General features: G+C 31.7%; 1 protein-coding gene across 1 annotated transcript; it reads right to left on the bottom strand.

Annotated features, from left to right (window-relative positions):
• Positions 1-444: 444 nt before the first annotated feature.
• On the bottom strand, positions 445-19961 carry LOC134692929 (thymidine kinase 2, mitochondrial-like). The gene is made up of 10 exons (XM_063553569.1): positions 19830-19961; positions 12343-12383; positions 11816-11890; positions 11029-11082; positions 10341-10439; positions 7103-7176; positions 6676-6764; positions 5807-5886; positions 5096-5176; positions 445-1257 (listed from the first exon to the last, which is right to left on the bottom strand). The coding sequence occupies exons 1-10, from the start codon at positions 19855-19857 to the stop codon at positions 1117-1119; spliced, it is 762 nt and encodes a 253-aa protein (XP_063409639.1). The 5' UTR covers positions 19858-19961; the 3' UTR covers positions 445-1116.
• Between the last annotated feature and the right edge of the window lie 3349 nt (positions 19962-23310).

Raw genomic sequence — 23310 nt, 5'->3', positions numbered from 1 at the left:
AAACTATGTCCATTTATAGTAAAATACGGAAAAAATGGAATTTTATTTTTACAAAATTTATTTCTGGATACTATCTTATGATCATAAGCAAGCTTCTGTCCAAGTTTGGTACAAACCCAGGATAGTTTGAGAAAGTTATTAAAATTCTAAAAACTTTAACCACAGAGTGAATGTTTTGTTTCCCTGCAGAAAAAACTAAGTCCATTTATAGTAAAATACAGAAAAAATGGAATTTTATTTTTACAAAATTTACCTCGGGATACTATCTTATGATCATAAACAAGCTTCTGTCAAAGTTTAGTAGAAATCCAGTAAAGTTTAAGAAAGTTATTAAAATTTCAAAAACTTTAACCACAGAGTGAATATTTGTTGACGCCGCCGCCGACGGAATGTAGGATCGCTTAGTCTCGCTTTTTCGACTAAAGTCGAAGGCTCGACAATGACTCCCCGTTGATTATGTTTAGAACAGCCCTGACCCTTTCAGTGCTAATCTACTTAAACAATTAATACAATTAAAATATTGATCAAGGGTTATTCCATTAAAATTAATGCAGAAAAGATATGAGGAATTTTAGAAGGATATGTATAAGATGTTGCAAAATTAATCAAATGAAAAGATAACATGTTGGTCTTCAGAAAATGAACTTATAAAATATATAGGGTTCTAAAAACTACTTACTGTAAAATTTTAAGATGTTAAAAATGTTCAAGTCTTGATGCTACTTGTAAAAACTTTCCCTGAAAATTGACGACAAAGATAGACAAAATTTGACAAATGGACAAAAATAATACTTTGATAATTATTGTTATTTTTCAGAAAATGCTAACTTTTTAAAGTGAATTTCATTTTTTTGTCCACTATTTTCATAATAATCCTTGAAAAATTTGTTGAATTTACAATATAAAACAAATTTAAGTGCTTTTAACTACTAGAAAAAAAGAGTTTTTTTCACAATAAATCATATGGGAACTAAAACAATTCATTACTAATAACTGTAATCATGGTATATACACATTGACATGTATGCTTCTATAAATATAGATAACATGCTGCTATACATTAGCACTTCATATATACATTTATCTGTACATTTACATTCCTAACAATCTGTTATGCTACGACAGGTTTACTTCTTTGAAAATGTCTTTCTCCAAATCTTCCATGGATGGTAAAGATTGAATTTTAGAGAATATTTCTTCTTTACACTGGTTAAACTTTGGGTACAACTTAGATATATCTTCATTAGCTTCTATCACCTGTAAAGAGAGATTTAAAGTAGATATTTCAGGTGATTTATTTAGGGCTATTCCAGAAAAAATTTATAGGGGTTTGAAGGCACATTGTATTAACAATACATGGGTGATGGGTATCAGAGCAGCTTTTCACACTATAATTCTCAATTACAATTATCTGGGTGGCGGGTGCTGACAAAAACTGCCTTCCAACCCCCCATACATTTTTTTCTGGAATAGCCCTTTCTATAATTTCTGTCAAAAGCTTGAAATTGCTGAAAGTGGCTTTAAACACCAATCAATCAAAGTTTCATGTGATGAAGATGATTTAGCCTATATCATTTCTGTCAAAAAAATCCTGAGCGTTAACTCATTACATAACTCATTATATTTTTTCTCGTTTGTTTTGAAGAAAAGAGTTGTCTTTCTTCAGAACATTGCATCTGACGTCATAGTACAAACTTTCCTTGCTGTGGCACTATTTGGAAAAAAAAATGGCAAATTGGACGTTTGAAACCCACATTTAAATTTCCAAGAGTAACAACTATATTCGCTTACTTTATTGTCCAGTAATACTAGAGATTAAGCATATATCAGTTTCAGATTTTTATGATGTTGCCGCACAATAAAAACCTTCAGAAACACCATCCGTCGGAATGGGAAATTGTTTGAAATAATCTTTCACACGGCTTTTGTATTGAAAGTCTGTTTTTGTCCTTTGTCCCACATAAGCAGAATTATTGAAAATACAAAAAGAAATGAAAGATGGCACTGGTAAACTTACAGTATTTGACTTTACCAGAGACTATATGTGCTTGTTTCTTTTTCGCGTCAATTTCAGAAGTTGGCCGTAACGAACTCATACAGTACTGTTAAAAGACGGACATACACTTATTATACTAGCATTTTTTCCGACTAAGACGAACGTTTAGAAATTATTGCATCAAGTTTGTAAATTCATTATTTTTGAATATATAAGATATAAGAAAATTAAAGTTATAGGTATAATATATGAATGAAAGTTTGATTCTTAAACATTTACATCTATCTTAAAATACAATCCTTTATTACTTCCTCGTGTGTTTTCAATAAACGAAACAGTAAATATAAAATACAAAAAGTTTTTGATTAATCAAACATTTTAGAAATAATTTTCCGTTGAAAAATACAAAGTAAAATTTCTCCATCAGGATAAAATATGATAAATCTAAATTGCTCATTTTGGAAATTAAAACAAAGAAAAAGTTGTTGCCGGCATTGAAAATCAATTTTTTTGTCAATCTTTCCGATCACAGTTAAAGCTAAATGAAAGGGAGCGATTTTATGTAAGATATTATTCTTGGAGCAATTGTTTTTGTCATAAGCTAAATTTACAACATTTTAGCTTTAAAGATTTTAAAAACTGAAAATTATGATTTTAATTCACATTCGCTGAGTAGTATTAGTTTTATTAATATTTTTTGCCTTACAGCTAATTTCCTACTGCTTGTAGGGTAAAACTTTGGTTGGCTTCCTTGCTTTGTTTGTATTAATATTCACTCAAGCTCTGAAGTTAAGATTGACATCTTTATATAAATGTATGTAAACCTGTATATACGTTATCAAAATATAGTGTTGATCTACAGACATAAGGAAACTAGCTGTAAGCTTTAATGAGATAAGACTATATGTTCATCATTTCTCTTAAAAACAATTTGAAATGAAACAAATGACAAACAAAAATGACCTGTTGTCATCATTTTATTTTTACTATAAGATTTTGTAAAATAAGCAGTATAAATAAATATTTACTTCATTGCAAGATCGGACATCCTTTTACAAGAATCATCCTGACATCAGTTACATGCACATGTTACTAGCAGGTCAAAACTTTTAGGCATAATTGATTATCGGCCTAACCTTGTGAATAATCAATTTTTAATTTTTTGAAAAATCAACACTTAAAAATTAACCAAGAACTTTAACCTGAAGTGGGACAGACGGACGAATGAACGGACGCACAGACCATAAAACAATTTTCACCTAAGCTGTACACAATCGACACAAACTAAAGACTACGCAAGGGAAGAAGAAATAAATGAAATGCAGATCGACGCAAATACATGTATAAGACAAAATCTACGCATGTGAAAGAATAAAAATAAAATAAAATTTAGAACGGCGCAAATGCAAAAAGTCAAGATCAAAATTTATAATTTTTTTTTATTGGATCGAAAGGTTAAATACAGTGTAGTATCTTATGTGTCCATTTGTGTTAAATATCCACATGATATTAAAGTAGCGTGACGCATAATAGTTCCTCTTTTCTTGGGAGACGTAGCGTACCAACGTAGCGTACACCATGTTGGAATTTGTGAAAAACGCAAAATAGGACGTTACAATTTGACGTTTTTTTTATTGCTAGAAACTAGTCATAGAGCTTTTATGTCACTACCAAGTTGCGTTAGCTGATGCGCATAAACAATAGGCTGTTTGGTCTTAAAGAGCCATTCTCTGTAAGGAAAAAAATTAGTGTTCACACCTATGTAACAGATTTTTACCATTCTTTGTACACAAACTACATAAATAATATATACTTGACAACTAAAACTTTAGAAATTGGTTTCGGGCTTTGTTTCTATGGAAACGGCGTCCATTTTGATTTTTGATTTTTTTTTTTTCAATGAAAATTCTAAAAAAAAGCCTAAACAAGAGTGCACACACTGAAATGTCTCGCCTTCTTTAAATTTACTAATCATTGATATTATGTTGATAGTCCTAAGTATAAAGCTTTATTACAACTGTCACATAAACGTTACATTAACCAAGATAACTAAACAAAGACCAATGAACCATGAAAATGGGGTCAAGGTCAGATGAACCATGTCAGGCTGACATGTACAGCTAACAATGCTTCCATAAAACAAATATAGTTGACCTAATACTTATAGTTTAATAAAAAATAGACCAAAACACAAAAAACGTAACACTGACATACTGAGCAATGAACTGTGAAAATGAGGTCAAGGTCAAATAAAACCTGCGCGACTAATATATAGATCATAAAATATTTCCATACACTTAATATAGTTCACCTATGGCGTATAGTATTTGATAAAAAGACCAAAACTGAAAAAATTAACTTTGACCACTGAACCATGAAAATGAGGTCAAGGTCAGATAACATCTGTCTGCTAAACATGTTCACCTTACAATAATTCCATATAACAAATATCATGAATATAGTAGACCTATTGCTTAAAGTATGAGAAAAACAGACCAAAACACAAAAACTTAACTATAACCACTGAACCATGAAAATGAGGTCAAGGTCTGATGACACCTGCCAGTTGGACATGTACACCATCCAGTCCTTCCATACACGGAATATACTAGCCCTATTGCTTATAGTATCTGAGATATGGACTTGACCACCAAAACTTAACCTTGTTCACTGAGCCATGAAATGAGGTCAAGGTCAAGTTAAAACTGTGTGATGGGCATGAGGACATTGCAAGGTACGCACATACCAAATAGAGTTATCCTATTACTTATAATAAGAGAGAATTCAACATTACAAAAAATCTTAACTTTTTTTTCAAGTGGTCACTGAACCATGAAAATGAGGTCAAGGACATTGGACATGTGACTGACAGAAACTTCGTAACATGAGGCATCTATATACAAAGTATGAAGCATCCAGGTCTTCCACCTTCTAAAATATAAAGCTTTTAAGAAGCGAGATTACACCGCCGCCGGATCACTATCCCTATGTCAAGCTTTCTGCAACAAAAGTTGCAGGCTCGACAAAAATCAATGCGCATTTCCCCAAAATCCTGACGGTAAATGCTTCAGACAATTATCACATATAAAAGTTCCTTACAATTACTGGAGCTGGCAGTTCAAACTGTTTTTGGTGCATCAACCAATCCTCATGAAGGTCATGTAAAGACTGTAAATATTCCTGTAAGTATATAAGGTGTGTTACATTCATGTAGGTCATGTAGAGACTGTAAATATTCCTACAAGTATATAAGGTGTGTTAAATTCATGGGTTGTTACTATAGTACAAATAAAAGCAAATCAAGACAGCAACCCAAATAAACAAATACCAAAAAGATGGCAACATATATATATAGTCTACATCAGTTGATATTGTGTGTTATTTTTTTCCTTTTTTTTTTAAATTCAAATTTATCTGTTTTTCAATTTAATGCTTTAGAAGAAAGGACAGCTGAAACATAAAAATAATTAATTGCTCAATAAAATTGAGAATGTGTCAAAAAGACAACAACCAGACCAAGAAGCAGAAAGCAGCTGAAGGCCACCATTTGGTCTTCAATACAGAGAGAAAGGGGGGAAAAGACCTTTAACAGGACTCCGGGATCGGGTGTTTTTAAGCTCTGGATTTCAGGATTGACCCTTTCATTTTTGCCTTTCCAGATCCGGGAATATCGGGACCTCAGGATTTCATTTTTTTAAGACCGGGATTTCAGGATTTTTTGTTTTTAAGCCCTGATTTCAGGATCAGGAACCCTCCTATCCCCCCTATATATCAATATTTCCCTAAATTATTATACAAAATAAGTCTTACTATTGGCACGTCTTTTTCTTCATGTCTGTTTCTCTTTCTGATTCTCTCTTGACATGTATGTGGATCTGCTCTAAGGTAAACTGTAAATCAAGACAAAAATCAAGTGTCAAATAACTGTGTATGAGTTTTACAACAATGTTCTAATGGAGTCATCTTTAATAGATCATTGATCATGGACATAAATTTTCAGTAGGCAATCTAGTCATTATATATTTTATTACACAAATATGAATATTAATGAATTATGAAAATGAAGACATCAGGTATGATCAATTCTGTTAGATGGACAGATAAATATATGTGTTCTGGTTTTTTAATTGACTTTTGAAATTCATAATAAACAAGCTTTCCTCTGTCTACAAGGGACACATTTAGTGTTCCATGCATTTCTGTCAAAAACTTAGGATCTAGTAAACATCATTCATGTGTTTTGGGACATCATCAAGTAGGTCTGATGTTGAGCAAGTGGTTGGAAAAATATGATGCTATATTGCACGAATTATTTAGCAAATCAAATTCTTATAATTGACAATCAGCACTGCTATAATTAGAATTTGTGAATAAGTACCTATGGGATAAATATTATTGTTAGTATATCCTGCACAATGACAGGATAATAGTGCAGGGCTACAGGCATTCATCTTTTATCTTTTAATGAAGTCATAAAAGCATGCACGATTGATTTTTTTTCCTGGTAAGAGACATCAAAAGTAGTCTATTGATAATCTACAGCTTTTTTTTGTAAAACAACACTTCACTTTCTCAAAGGAACTTGTCTTTAATTATAACAAAAATATTAAAAAGAAACTTGATGAAAAATACTGCTTTTAGAAAATTTCTTTTTTCTACCATTAATATTTAAAACTTACCAATTAGATCAACGTTGGTATCTTCATGATTTAAAATCCATTTGTAAAATTCTGATAAAATACAGTAATCTACTTCTTCCATTAGATCCCTAAATAAAAGAATTCAAATATATGTTAATACATAACTATTTATTTTTCTAAATTTAAAGCAAATACAGGGAGAATGAAATATGTAACACAAGGGACTTACCTCCAGAATGGTAAAAATGACGCCACCAAAATTTAAACTTGATCTAGATGGCGCAGACATAATAATTGTTTGTAATCTGATAATATATACATGATTCTTACTTTTTTTTGTTCAATGTTCTCGATGTTAAACTTGCATTACTGTAAAGATTTGTAACATTTATAATTAAAACTTACTTCTGATGTTAAACGTATTGCATTACTGTAAAGATTTGTAACATTTATAACTAAAACTTACTGTCTTCTGAGATTCTCTACAAAACAATATCTGGCACTGAATATACTTCTCTCCATCATCTTTAAAGACTTGTGCTGTAAAAAAAACAGATAGTCTCATTGTAAGGTATGTTAAAAATTTATGAATACAAACAGATGATATATATATAGGAAAATATGGTTAATTAATTACTCTAGTTAATAAATGCAGAGTTCTGGATAAATGGTGGTCATAAGATTTGACCACCACATTTTTGAGAATTTGCAATAGAAATGATAGTGAGGACCTGCATATTTTCTTTTAAAAGATTTTGAGATAAATGAGACAGATGCCGGAGCTTGAAAATAAATGTTAAATTCTGTGATGTTCCGTTTATAAAGGGACGTCACATAACTGTGGATCCATTAACTAGAGGCTCTAAAGAGCCTGTGTCGCTCACCTTGGTCTATGTGCATATTAAACAAAGGACACAAATGGATTCATGACAAAATTGTATTTTGGTGATGGTGATGTGTTTGAAGTTCTTACTTTACTGAACGATTTTGCTTCTTACAATTATATCTATCATGAACTTTGCCCATTAGTAACAGAGAACTATATTTGGTAAAAATTTACATAAATTTACCAAATTAATGAAAATTGTTAAAAATTGACTATAAAGGGCAATAACTCCTTAAGGGGTCAATTGACCATTTAGGTCATGTTGACTTATTTGTAGATCTTACTTTGCTGAACATTATTGCTGTTTACAGTTTATCGCTATCTATAATAGTATTCAAGATAACCAAAAACGGCAAAATTTCTTTAAAATTACCAATATGAGGGCAGCAACCCAACAACCAGTTGTCCAATTCATCTGAAAAATTCAGGGCAGATAGATATTGACTTGATTAACAATTTAACTTCTTGTCAGATTTGCTCTAGATGCTTTGGTTTCATAGTTATAAGCAAAAAACTGCATTTTACCCCTATGTTCTATTTTTAGCCATGGCGGCCATCTTGGTTGAATGGCCAGGTCATCGGACACATTTTTCAAACTAGATGCCCCAAAGATGATTGTGGCCTAGTAGTTTCAGTGGAGATTTTGTAAAAGATTACTTAGATTTATGAAAAATGGTTAAAGATTGACTATAAAGGGCAATAACTCCTAAAGGGGTCAACTGACCATTTTGGTCATGTTGACTTATTTGTAGATCTTACTTTGCTGAACATTATTGCTGTTTACAATTTATCTCTATCTGTAATAATATTCAAGATAATAACCAAAAACAGCAAAATTTCCTCAAAATTACCAATTCAGGGGCAGCAACCCAACAACCAATTGACCGATTCATCTGAAAATTTCAGGGCACATAGATCTTGACCTGATGAACATTTTTACCCCATGTCAGATTTGCTCTAAATGCTTTGGTTTTTGAGTTATAAGCCAAAAACTGTATTTTACCCCTATGTTCTATTTTTAGCCGTGGCGGCCATCTTGGTTGGTTGACCGGGTCACGCCACACATTTTTTAAACTAGATACCCCAATGATGATTGTGGCCAAGTTTGAATTAATTTGGCCAAGTAGTTTCAGAGGAGAAGATTTTTGTAAAAGATTACTTTAAATTACGAAAAATGGTTAAAAATTGACTATAAAGGGCAATAACTCCTAAACGGGTCAACTGACCATTTTGGTCATGTTGACTTATTTGTAGATCTTACTTTGCTGAACATTATTGCTGTTTACAGTTTATCTCTATCTATAATAATATTCAAGATAATAACCAAAAACAGCAAAATTTCCTCAAAATTACCAATTCAGGGGCAGCAACCCAACAACCGATTGACCGATTCATCTGAAAATTTTAGGGCAGATAGATCTTGACCTGATAAACATTTTTATCCCATGTCAGATTTCCTCAAAATGCTTTGGTTTTTGAGTTATAAGCCAAAAACTGCATTTTACCCCTTTGTTCTATTTTTAGCCGTGGCGGCCATCTTGGTTGGTTGACCAGGTCATGCCACACATTTTTTAAACTAGATACCCCAAAGAGGATTGTGGCCAAGTTTGGATTAATTTGGCCAAGTAGTTTCAGAGGAGAAGATTTTTGTAAAAGATTACTTTAAATTACGAAAAATGGTTAAAAATTGACTATAAAGGGCAATAACTCCTAAACGGGTCAACTGACCATTTTGGTCATGTTGACTTATTTGTAGATCTTACTTTGCTGAACATTATTGCTGTTTACAGTTTATCTCTATCTATAATAATATTCAAGATAATAACCAAAAACAGCAAAATTTCCTCAAAATTACCAATTCAGGGGCAGCAACCCAACAACCGATTGACCGATTCATCTGAAAATTTTAGGGCAGATAGATCTTGACCTGATAAACATTTTTATCCCATGTCAGATTTCCTCAAAATGCTTTGGTTTTTGAGTTATAAGCCAAAAACTGCATTTTACCCCTTTGTTCTATTTTTAGCCGTGGCGGCCATCTTGGTTGGTTGACCAGGTCATGCCACACATTTTTTAAACTAGATACCCCAAAGAGGATTGTGGCCAAGTTTGGATTAATTTGGCCAAGTAGTTTCAGAGGAGAAGATTTTTGTAAAAGATTACTTTAATTAACGAAAAATGGTTAAAAATTGACTATAAAGGGCAATAACTCCTAAACGGGTCAACTGACCATTTTGGTCATGTTGACTTATTTGTAGATCTTACTTTGCCTAACATTATTGCTGTTTACAGTTTATCTCTAACTATAATAATATTCAAGATAATAACCAAAAACAGCAAAATTTCTTCAAAATTACCAATTCAGGGGCAGCAACCCAACAACCGATTGACCGATTCATCTGAAAATTTCAGGGCAGATAGATCTTGCCCTGATAAACATTTTAACCCATGTCAGATTTGCTCTAAATGCTTTGGTTTTTGAGTTATTAGCCAAAAGTTGCATTTTACCCTTATGTTCTATTTTTAGCCGTGGCGGCCATCTTGGTTGGTTGACCGGGTCACGCCACACATTTTTTAAACTAGATACCCCAATGATGATTGTGGCCAAGTTTGGTTTGATTTGGCCCAGTAGTTTCAGAGGAGAAGATTTTTGTAAAAGTTAACGACGACGGACGACAGACGCCAAGTGATGAGAAAAGCTCACTTGGCCCTTCGGGCCAGGTGAGCTAATAAAAGGACATAACTGAGGAATACAATTGCAACTGTTTTTACCTTATAAAGGGACATAACTGAGTAATACAATTGTAACTGTTTTTACCTTATCTTTGAGATCTTTTCTGTGTCCCTCTGCCATTGTAAGCTGTACGTAGGACTGGAATGCCAGACTCCATCTACTGGCATCTTTATACATCATTTCCTGCAAAAATAATAAAGAAAAGTTGTCATCAAACTCTTCAAGCATAAAGAAGTTTCACCGTCTGATAACCATGATAACTGTAAACTCAAAAACATTTGTGACAATCTGTGCATTTATTATTGGGATTTTTGAAGAATATCAAGTCTCAAGAAAAAGTGCATGCTAATATCAGAAGTTAGGTCTTATTATTGTGATGTTCACCCAGTTGGATCATTTGTAATAATTTCAGAATTATTCTATAAAATCTAAGAACACAGTCTGCACGGTTAGCCACTAGTCTGATGCCCCAGACTAGTAAAATTTCATTCGGACTAGTGAGTTTTTGCAAAACTTTTGTTTGCCCCAAGAAGTAAAATGTCAGAATATTGGTCTTCGGACTAGTAGTTGAAAAAGTTTTTGGTGCAGACAGCTGAGAACAAAGATAAGCAGTGAAACCTTTTTGCTGAGTTTTCTATAATAAAATTGTAATTATTCAAATTCTACTCAACTGTGGTAATATTTTGCATTAGCCACTGGCAAGCAAACTTGTTATTATTGTGAAACTTTTTTTTTTTAAATCATCTAAGGGAGGTAATAAGAGAACATATACCAAAGTATTAAAGCCATTGACATCCTTCCATTTACTGACAGGTTCTGGTATCAACTACAAATACAAACAAATCAACATTACATAGTTACCATATATATCAGGTAATTTAAGCATATTTTTTTCAGATGCTAAATATTTAGAATTTCACCACTTTTATATTTTCTTAATTTACCTTGCATTTCAGATTATTTAAAAAAAACATTTTAACATCTACTTGATGTTGCTATACATTTTTTAGTTAAAAATAAGTTAAACAAATTTGTAACAATTTATTTACATTATAATATTTTTCTACTCAGAAGAGCTACAAAAAACCTTTAACATAAATATTAATTGGTTTACAGTAATAGAAATAAATATGTTTCAAAATGGCACAATTACTTAGTTATTCATGTTATTTTTAAACCATAACAAATACAAGTTATAATATATGGCATTTAAACTAACTCTTCTATTCTCTAAAAGACATTGGCACAAAATTGTGTTTAGTTATATCTCCAGACCCCACTCAAATATAAATAGGGTCCTTAAGTTCCATTGACTCCTGCCAAGACTAATTGCAGGAAAATATAGTATAAAAAATGTATTTGTCTTTTTTATTTACACAGTTTTAGATAAATGTAAGAAACATTTCAATACAAAATAACTAAGAGCAGAAGCTGACTTGTTTTACTGTTTTTAAATATTGCAAGATAACCAAATTTGGATTTTAATTATTAAACAATTTTACTCCTTCAAATCAAAAAAGTTTAATATTTCTTGTATTAAAAAGACATGTTATTCTTACATCAACTTCTGGAAAGTTTTTAAAATACTGTAAAAATGTGCTCTTTCCACTTCCAATATTTCCTTCCACTGCAACCTGCAAAAATTAGTAACTTTTGTGATGTAATGACTTTCAACAATGTTTGTTGTTATAGATGAATTGACATTCAAAAAAATATTGTATTTGTTGTAATTGTTGTAATTAGTTGTCATTTGTCATGTTTGTTCCTGTACATTTGTTTTTCAGTCATTATTTTGAACATAATTCAGGCCATAAGTTTTTTTTTTTAATTTTCATTCCAGGGCCTTATATATAGCTTTTAATCATTGTTGAAGGTGGTGAGACTTGTAAAATTCTGCATCATTTGGTTTCTTGTGAAGTTTTCTCTCATTAACTAACAGAGTTAAGGTTTTATAGACCTGTGGTCTAGTTAACTTCTATTCAGTGTTAAGCTCATTTGTCACTATGCTGAATCAAAATAAAGTTTTACTAACTTACCTGCTTCTGCCTTTAGAAACACAGATAATATATTTGTAACTTGTACTTACTGTGAAGCCTTTATCTTTACTAGAAGGTTTCTTGACATTTTCTGGAAACAAAAGAAAGTAAAACTTTATACAACATTTTTATAACACCACATCCTTTCATAGGTAAAGTCATAGCCCTGGGTTTTTTTTAGGGTACATATGTAGTAATGGGGATACTTTCATGACTTTTAAGGTAAACATTCTTACCAAATGACATCAAACAACAATTTTTTGGAGAATGGCAATAAAATGTAAGCTTTGTGTGAGGGTGCCATTGAAATGATCTGTAAGGCGATAGTGTATTGTTACATGGGTATTTTGTGTATTGTATTGTAGATGTCTTTGTTTATAAAGACGCAAACCATGCTGGATTTCTGATACTTTAATCAAGGTAGATAACTGTGTTAAACATTGGGCTATTCCAGAAATAATCCATCCCCCCCCCCTATGGAAGACATTGGAATTCCAGATTTTTTTTTCTTGATTTTTTCTAAATTTCCAGACAAATTTCCAACCTCGACAAAAAATTTCCAAACTTTTTGTCTATCAGTGCACAAGAAATTCCATGATTTTTTCCAAGGGTAGGGTAATTTCCACATAATATTTACTGGAAGTCATTAAGAATTTCCAGAAAAGATTTCTTTGCAAATCATTATTTCCAGGTATAAAACACAAGAGTTCTATGTATGTACATCTCTTAAAAGACTTCAAAATAATTGGAGAGGAGACAAAACTTTGATACACAGATAGTTAGGTTAAAATTTAGAGAGCAGGAGCATTAAAAATGTTGTTCAATTCATTTTATAGGTTGCACTTTGCAAAGACAGTTTTTTCACAGACTGTCTCTTTATAGGGGATATATTATTCATATATATTTTGTTTTGTGTATATACTGATATGAGATATGACATATGATGGGTGGGGTAGCCCGGGTAGGGATATACTACAGAATTATCAAGTATAAATTAGTTTAAACTCTTAGCCATTCTTAAATGTATGTAAATGTTAAAAGGATATGCTGCATGGCCTTTTGTTTTGACCTTTGAATAAAATAGAAGTACATATCAACAACTTGCCATTTTAGTATATAATACAAATTTTATGAAACTTCATAGTAAAAGAGGGCATAGTTTGAGCTGTAAAGGTACCCATAGTTCCTATGCGAAATTGCATTGTTTTTAATAATTAACAGAAGTGCAACTTATATAATTTTTAGCTAGAGTTGTTTTAAATACATGTACAAATGTATATGTACATGTATATACAAACTGATGTATGTAAATCGGGTGCAAAAGTCACAATAATTGGATTAATCTAAAACTGCTAGTGATAAATTGTGTCACATGGAAAGATAGAAACAAAGAAAATTTGGTTTGATCATGGAATAATTATATGTTGAATATAATATTTCCATGGTTAAATTTTGATGCCTTAATGACCTTTGTTCAAACATCAAAAATCTATCTTGACATATAATTATATGTAGCTTCAGACACTTGTGATGTAATCAAGAAGATGATTATTTCAACCAAGGTATATATTAAAATCTGTATTTTTCACCCTTTTCATATAAGGTTTAATTTTTTTAAACCAATAATTTGTGCAATTTAATTTGATATCTTCAATTTTATGATGAAATTTAGGGTTTGTCCTATAACATTATTAACTAATGCCAGATTTTAGGTCATTTCAGCTAAATAGCCATAACATTTACCAATTAACAGATAATTGATAAATCATTTATTCAAACACACTTGTTTGTCTTCACAGCAGGATATTGTCTAATTACCCCAATATTGTAAAAGACTGACCAGAAATGACCAGCTGTGGACCATGACTCTACTATAGATTGCAAAATACTGATACAAACAAATAGATTGTTATCAGAATCAGTGGAAAACTGTCTCTCACTGACTTTTGATTTTATATTCAGAAGATCCCCCCTTTTTTAATTGATAGTTTTAATACAAGTAGTTATCAATGGTACCAGGATTATAATTTAGTATGCCAGACCTGCGTTTAATCTACATCTACAAGGCATGTTTTATTTTCACATAAAAAGCGTATAACTAAAGATTTAAGGAAAATGGATAGGAATAAGAAATGACGGATGTTTTTTTTTTTTTTTTAAAGAAATGAGTTTTGAAAATTAAAAAAGTTGAGAAAAAAATTTTCACAAAAAGAACTCACACTCCTATAAGGCAGCATCTACAGTATTTGATTTTCAGTTTGGTTTTTTTGGGGAAAAAAAAGTGTTTCCATTTTTCAGATAAAGAAATAATTTGTTTTTGACCTGAGAAAAAAATATATGTTTGTTTCAACCTCAGCTGCCACTATATACATTGTATGTGATGCTAAAATTGAAAGAAAAAAATTAAAAATTGTCCAGAAAAAAAACACCTTTTGTAGAGAGAACCCTATCTGGTGTTCATAAGTTTAAGCCTGGTATCAACTTTGTGTTTTTTAAACCTTTTTTAAAGACTTCAATATAAACTTTGTTAAGCATTATGGAATAGTTGATATGTTGATTGGTGTTTAATGCCACTTCTGCACAGTTGTGCTTTTTTGTCAGTTTTTATTGGTGTTTGATGCAGGAGAAAACCATGACCTTACGGTGGAAAACTAACAGTGAATTATGATTAAAGTTTAAGGGCACTGCCTTGTGTTGTATTAAAGCCTTACACACATGTCATAGTTGACAGGCCAATGGTGAATGCTGTGGTGGATCAAGGACTTTTGGTAAAAAAGGGGGGGGGCACTGACCGACCGAAGGGATTGGGCTGCTCCAGTCATTTCTTTTATAAGCAACAAAACTTTTCCCACAAAAGGGGGGGGGGTCCCTTCATCTGGATCCGCCTATGCAATGAGCCAGTGATAGTTAAAATACTTAGAACACTTGGACACTATATCTAAAGCCCTTATTTTTGTTCAATTAACATTTAGATTTAGAACACTTGGACACTTAAGCCCTTATTTTTGTTCAATTAACATTTAGATAAAGCCTAGGGTTGAAGGTAACAAAATATCAATAAGCTCCTCAGAACTTTAAGCAATATCAGGGAACTTTATAAGAAGATTCTTCTTACTCTCTATATATAAATACCTGACATGTAGAGTAAAATTAGATTTTTTTTGGTCCATTTTTCCATTATTTACTTATCAATAATTATTTTGCTGTCAATCTTTAGATATCAAAGTGCAAGATTTTGAATAACTTTGTCAAACTCCAGGAAATTTTACAAAACTAATAAAAATTAGACAGAAACTTCTTCTTAAATCAAGAGAAAGAACCAGGAGCAAATTTTGATTTTATTTTTAATGTAAAGATATAATAATTTTTATTCAAGAGATAAACAGGGTCATATAGCAGATGGGGATTAAAGGGGAGGTCGCCACCATAAAAGGCTACCACTAACGCTAAAATGCAACATTTTAATTTAACAGATCACATTATTTTTATTTAATAGTTCACATGATTGATAAATAGTGCAAACATCCAAGTATGAGCACTTATTTCGTCTGAATCATTTGTAATCAGCTGGTGATTCTATAAGTTAACAGCAAACTAGTACATATTATTTTCAACTTTTGATCTAAAGATTTATAGTTTCTGCAGCGAATGAAAGAATGAACCTTAACAACTTCTTCTGACCAATTTACAGCACAATGCGTAGAACAGTGATTTTTTCCCATTCAGTAAAACAAGTAAATGTGTCCAAAGCACTCGCACGATTATTTTCTTTGTTTAGGGATATTGTTTTAGAAATTGATCCACCTATAATTTTAAGTGCAAATCATTTCTATGGCCTTTCTTTGATACTGTACTGTGCATTGTTTTGGGTTTTTCAAGAAATGTGCTAATCAAAGGGAGATTTTCAGCAGAAACCACCCTTTCTGTTTTTCATTTTTTTTTCACATGTACGTTTTAATTTTTTTTTCTCTCATAATTTTATAAAATTTGTTAATTTGAATTTAAATTTAGAATTTCTGATTTTCCAACTATTTCAACCTTAGTATTTCAATAAATGTTGAATTAAGCATTTGTTAAGTGTTAGATGGTAAGAATTTTGTCTTATAAGAATATCTGTATACATGTGTGGTTTTCATGACAATTGCCATTAATTAGTTCTGCACAGTGGGAAATTTTGAAGGAGCTGCTATGTTCATACAAACTATTTTATAGCTCATTTCACTAATTCACCAATGTTCTATTTCTTTTGAATCCTATGGATAGGTTTTAATAGGATATATAGCACCTATTGAAGAATCTGTTTTAATAAGATGCCAGTATTTCCTGCATACCTTTTGAAGTTTCTCTGCTTGAGGATGATAATATATAATGATTGATACATTTCATTGATATTCAACTTGGTTCTTTTTCTTTATTTTATCTTGCATTGTCTGTCTTGGAATTTGACTATAATTTGTTTTACTAATTTCAGTTCATAAAAGTTTTTTTTTCTGGTTTGTGTTTCTAGGTTATGAATAACTTTGCCTTTGATATAGGATTTAAAGTTCCAAATGGGGTGTTTGAGTTTTTAAAGATATTGGAAATTTTCTGTGTTTTTTTTTATGGCTTTTTATATCTAAAACACCAGTATTTTCATGTTTTTGTCTTTGAAGATTTCAAGGTCTAGAAATTTTATGGAATACTTATTGCATTCATAAGTGAACTTTAGCAGGTAGAGTTGTTGAATAACAGGAAATTCAATTTCAATAAGTGGTAGGGATGAGCTGGTCACCAGGGGCAGATTTAGGCGGGGGCGTGGCGGGCGTGCGCCCCCCCTAAAATTTGCAAAGCATAGGTTGTCTTCAACTTTTTTAAGTATCACACTTGAAGAGACCATTCCATCTTTTTAACATTCAAAGTATATAAAACAGTCATTTTAACAGGATAAGCGTTAACGTGATTACAAATCAACTTTCCGAAGATTTATTTAAGTTCTATAAATATTGTATACTTCAATGGAAGGTGTCAAACGTGGAGTTGCCTTTTTGACAAATACAATGTTTGGCTTTATAACTATTTTGAACTGAGCGTCACTGATGAGTCTTCTGTAGACACATTGGCGATGTGCAAAACAACAGGTTTTTTTTGGTGGTGATCCAGTATTTCTTTATGTTACAACTACCCGCACCTTGTCTTTCAATGTTTAGTTAAGATATTACCCGATATTGCTATATAGACATTTTTACAACAAGTGCTGGTGTCTTGGTTGTAAATTGGTTTGCATAGGATTACAGAATCAAAGTAAAATGTTCACATGATCTTAAGCTTCTGTTTTTAGGACTGCAGCTTTATAACTGTAGCTTGATAAACTCATATATGGAATATGAATTCCTTAGTGGGTTTTTGTAGATTTTTCCAATTTGTAGGAGACCTTGCCATCACTACTCGGAGGTTCATCGTGGAACATGGACATATTGTTTTACCTTTGTCCGTCCATCCGCCAGTCAGTCACTTGATATTTGGTACGGAGGAACCAATAGGATGTATACAAATCTAATAAAATCGTTATTGTTTCCCCCCTGAAGATATTCGATTGATTAATATGAATGCAACACAAGTTTTCCAAGCAACCATTGACACAACATCGCTATATTTTTTATATGGAGGATCAGCTTAATTGTGTATTCCGGACTGAGTTCTGTCTCTATCCTTATTGTCTTCAGTCCCGTTTGCTGGGAAATATATGGGGGTAGTCTCAATGAATTGAACCTAAAATATTTCTTGTTAAATATGGCGATTGTAAGTTGTATGGGGAGGATTTATGGGGTTTCAGCTTGAAACTTTAATTTGTCCCTTGTTTTACCACACAACAATTCGACTATCTACATTGCACTCTCTTTCGAAAAATATTTCAATAATTTTACCTCCAAATTTTTTTTTGCCTCGCTCCGCTCGGCGAATATAAAAATTTTGCGCCCCCCCTAACTTGAAATCCTGGATCCGCCCCTGGTCACCATGGTCACTATTTCAAGCTTCCTTACATTTACCATGATAAAATCTGGACATATGGATGAAGGTCAAGTTTTCAACTTGCCTGTTTATATCACAAGCATGACAAGTGTCAGAAACTAATTAGATGTCATAATCTTGTGATGTTTGTAAATGTTTCCAATTGTGTGGTCAAATCAATTATCTCTTTATCAATTTTCCCATGCATTCTTACCAGCTATTAATTTGATGTTTGTGCTTTTATTAAATCCTATTTCGTTACTTTAAAAATATATAATAATGAAACATTACATTACTATTCTGGAAAGAAATTCTGATTTGTTTATAGGAAATTCCAATATAATGAGTACGTCATGTCATGTACATGTATACGCTGTTAAAGTTTAAAAAGTAGTTTTTATTCCGGAATATGTTTGCCCTAAATTATAAACTTTTAGATACGCTTCTCATGGTTATGACTGCATTTACATGTACATGTATTACTAAATAAATTCCAGATTTTTTTGGCATATTTAGACAGAAACAGATAAATTTCAGACAAAATATTAAAATATGATGTCTTCCATAGGTATTGCTTCCGACCTTTACACTCAAATTTCCAGACATATTGACAGCATCATGAAAAAAATTCCAGTATTTTAAAGTACAATTATAATTTCAAATGCTGGAATTCCGGAAAATTTTGGCAATGGTGAAAATTATTTCCATGGATTTTTTTTTTCACAACTGATGTCTTCCATAGGGGGGGGATGGATTATTTCTGGAATAGCCCATTGTACATAGTAATATACGGAATGAAATGACGGACATATATTCCGGATCAATATTAAAGTTAGGATATTACATCCATAATAATGGGGGTACCTTCATGACAAATAACAGTAAAAATTCTTGCCAAATGACGTTAACAGTAATTTTTAGTGCATGATGATAAAATATGCACTTTCTTTTGGACGATAAAAAAATCAAATGTTTTGACGAATTACGTTAATTGTTTTCCAAATATAATGGTAACGATAATTATTTGAGACCTCTGACAAATCACGATATTTTGAATCTCAGTATATTTTAATCAATTTGACGCACAATAGCCGAAAATGGCTGTGTGACGCCGGAAGGTAAAGGGCATTACTAGCCTCTTGTATTGGACGATAAAAAAATTTGACTGATTTTAACACATCGCGATAAATTTTTCCAAATATTATTCAATTTGATGCTAACGCCCTTAACGGTACATACAAAAATGAAAATCTAAAGACAGTAAAGGGCTTAATTTACTATCCCCTCTTTTTTAGGTAAAATCACAACTAATACTTTTATTATAATTGTTTGTCATATAATATGATAATCAAATAGTTAATTCGTAGAATACGAAATGTTTTAATTGGTAAGCAGCCAGGAATATCTTCACAAAACGATTTCCCCTTTTTTTGTCAGTATTTTTTTTTACAATTTAAATGATTCTTTGTTGGTCTGTTGATTTCTTTATTCACGCAAATATATTTGGTAAATACCGTATAAATAGAATATTAAGAAATCGTAAAAGAACCTAGATTTAAGTGTTGTAGCCCAATCATCGTCTCTGCTAATCCTGTACATGAAGTTGATAGTTCTTTGTTTACATCAAATTTGGCGCAATATTTCACATGTCCCGCTGAACTCCAAATTAGCCAATCAAATGAATAAATAATATTTACCGCATTTACAAGAACCTGCTTCCTTCGACCCTTAAAACCCTTATCGAATCGACCCTATCCGTATCTTAATTTAGAATATGCTGAAGTTTACTACGCAAAAGCGGAAGGGATTAATGTGTTGTTAGTCTCTAAGATAACATGTTATCTTAACAAGATTAAGATAAAAAAAAAAAAAAAGTGATATAGAGTTCTACAAAAAAATCGTGATAAAAATTTGATATTTATAAACAAAATAATTCAATAATCAGCACTCATTTATATTTAAGTATAAAAAATATATATATAAAAAAAAAAGTATGGGCCACTTTAAACACGAGGAAAACAAATTAAAATTGAAGAGTCTGTGTGGAAAAGATTTAATAAATATAATAATAATAACTTTTGTGAACTTGAACCGACACAAATTCTGAAATCATGAAAAAATAAATACCGGGTAAAACAATTTCAGTTCTATTCATATCGGGGCATATTTATATCCTAGTTCAAAAGGATCTTGTTATACCAAACCTTAATTTACATAGATATTTCACAATTTTTCTTTTGATCTGAGATTATGTCTTTATTTTTTTCTACATGTATAGATCTAGTCTATTTATTTTAACATGCAAGTATAGGTAGGTATCAAACATGAACATAATTGAAAGGTTTTTGTATGAAAATGTATATTTGGAGATGTCTGGGTGTGTTTTGTTTATGCAAGTCTTTACACGTTTTGACAGAAGAAATAAAATCAAAAGTTGTATATCTTGTTAAATTAGAGTTCAGCCACATATGCTAGATGTACTGCTGGTGTTGGGATGTCTGTCACATATCATGTATCTTGTTGCAATACACTGTACTTGTTCTAGTGCACTTATGTTTTTTTTTGTGAAGGTGCCAAGCATTGCAGCACTATTCTAATTTATGTGTGATTTATTTTTTCTTGGTTGTACATTGTTGTTAATGCAGAATGTCTTTAGATGAAACATAACCATTAAATTTCAATTGTTTGCTTTGAAAATATAGTTTGCTGGATGTTTGTGTTCCATATTAATGAGATCAGTTGAAAGTGTGATGAAAATTTACAACTTGTGAAAGTGGAATGACATGAGCCAGAAGATGATAGTTTATATATACTTTCATCTTGGAAGAGTCGATCTTTTCGATATGATCATTTATTTATATTTTGAAAAGTGTTGTCCAGAACTGATGTAACTCCGGATTTTATATGATTCAATTTTCTAGGAATACTAAGATTACAAATAAGGAGATATGGCATAGCTGCCAATAAGGCGGCTTACCATGCAGGAGGGTCTGGATTGGGGAGGGGGGGGTCTGCATGTTATTCTGTAAACATCTTCATTTTTTTGCCCGTTATTCTCTTATCTTAATTTTTTAAGGGCATAATTCAGTAATCATTTAACCCCATCCAAACCCTCATGCATCATGAGTTCAATTTTGAAATGACGAAGACATAAGCAATTAAATAGGTCACCTTATGGCCTTCGACAATGAGAGAACATCATGCATATAATAGCACCCACCATGAACAATCTGGCACAATTCAAACTAGTAGAACTAACGACTTATTTATAACAATACCATTTATGAAAAACAAATATGACAGAAATGACCGATGACAAACACTGGGTTACAGGCTTAGTACAGACACATAATATTGTGGACATGGTCAACGTATTTTTGTGAGCGCTCAAAACTCCCACCATACGGGACATAGGTGTAACACCACAAAATAAGAAAAACATACTGTAAAATCAGTTGTAAATGGCTTACCTTAATAGATCGATACAACATGCAAAAAAAAAAAAAAAAATAGACACAGAGTACTCGCAGCTACCTAAATCTAGTTAAAAGTTAATATCAACTATTACCGAATCAATCATTTTATTCCAGGTTAACTTGGGTATATCAATTAGCACACATCCAACAAATTTAGTGTAAACAGTTTGAGACACGCTCGATCTTGTAAAATACTAAACTACAAATAAACAGTACCAATAGGATATAGAACCATGAGTATCCATAAAGGTGAAGCAATATATATTTAGAATCTAGTTGAAACGTATCTGCATTTTCGGGCCCTATGAACACCATCGCTCTAAAATGTAGAATATCTCGAGTTTAATAAAAAAAAAAAAAGAAAAAAAAAAAGAAAGAAAAAAAAAGAGTACAGCCTCTCCTCTGTGGTCTAAAGGTCTATAAGCAGTCGAACTACTGTATCACTAGCCAGTCAACACTGAGGTTGTGAGTTAGAATCCTGCGCCCGACAGGTTCAGAGTCCATGCAATCTGGCATTATAAATTAATTGACTGGGATTTTAAGTTTTCCTACGGAGAGTGCATGTGTGGTATTCCGCTGCCAGGATATAGATATATATATAAAAAAAGCGCAAATGTCCTATGTGAAAAGCGCAAATGTCCATTTTTAAAAAGCGCAAATGTCCTATGTTTTGAAGCGCAAGTGTCCACAAAAAAAAGCGCAAATGTCCTATGAAAAAGCGCAAATGTCCCGTGCCGATTCCGCTGGCATTCTGGCTTCATTCACCAATTAAAAACTTATCGCCATGCACGAAATAGCACAATCGATCAATCCATACACGCACGTTTTTTTTTCCTTATTGTCGATGCTCATTATTTTTATATAGAGGAACACAGCGCATATATATGACCACCTATAGGCGAACTAGTGTACATTGTGCTTTCTGTTAGGTTTAGCCATCACGTTAATTAATAACAGAACTGTTTTATATCAACATTGTTATGGAAAGTCGCATTTTTTGTAGAACCAATCAAAAGTGCTTTAATTATATAGTTATAATGACTCTGAATTTCGGATGTATATGTTTTTATTATAAACACAAATATAAAAAAGAAGATGTGCTATGATTGCCAATGAAACAACTATCCACAAAAGACCAACGTGACACAGACATTAACAACTATAAGTCACCGTACGGTGCAAACTTCGTTTGAAATTTATTATTAAAAGTGTCTTATATACTAATTAACTTTACCCAGTGTTCGATTTCAAAATGAAGACACCCGGATATCTCCGCCAACTCTAGATTTTTTTCTTTTATAATTTTACTTGCCGTTGATAATTTTTTTATATCATATAAGAAATTCTCAAACACATTTACACAATTCGTATAGAGCTTTAAGGGCATACGATACAGTTTTGATCCTGTATTTACAAGTTTATGAAAATTTGGATGTAAGCTATTTTTTACCTGATTAAATAAAATATGTAATAAATATATACCTTCATGTGCTTCTTTTGAGTTAAATGAGGTCGAAATTTTGTATATTTGCTCAAAATTCAGATTTGTGGACA

The sequence above is a fragment of the Mytilus trossulus genome, chromosome 12 (assembly GCF_036588685.1).
Source record: "Mytilus trossulus isolate FHL-02 chromosome 12, PNRI_Mtr1.1.1.hap1, whole genome shotgun sequence".
NCBI classification, from domain to species: Eukaryota; Metazoa; Mollusca; class Bivalvia; order Mytilida; family Mytilidae; genus Mytilus; species Mytilus trossulus.
Note: the sequence above shows the minus strand (reverse complement) of the source record. Positions and strands in the feature narration are given on the sequence as shown.

What these genes read in the sequence shown, in the direction of transcription:
- LOC134692929 (XM_063553569.1), bottom strand. Translation starts at nt 19,857, where the DNA reads ATGATTGGGCTACAACACTTAAATCTAG. An exon ending in TACCAACGTTGATCTAATTG is followed by an intron (nt 5,887 to 6,675) that starts GTAAGTTTTAAA and finishes CTTGATTTACAG; the next exon opens with TTTACCTTAGAGCAGATCCA. An exon ending in AACTGCCAGCTCCAGTAATT is followed by an intron (nt 1,258 to 5,095) that starts GTAAGGAACTTT and finishes CTCTCTTTACAG; the next exon opens with GTGATAGAAGCTAATGAAGA.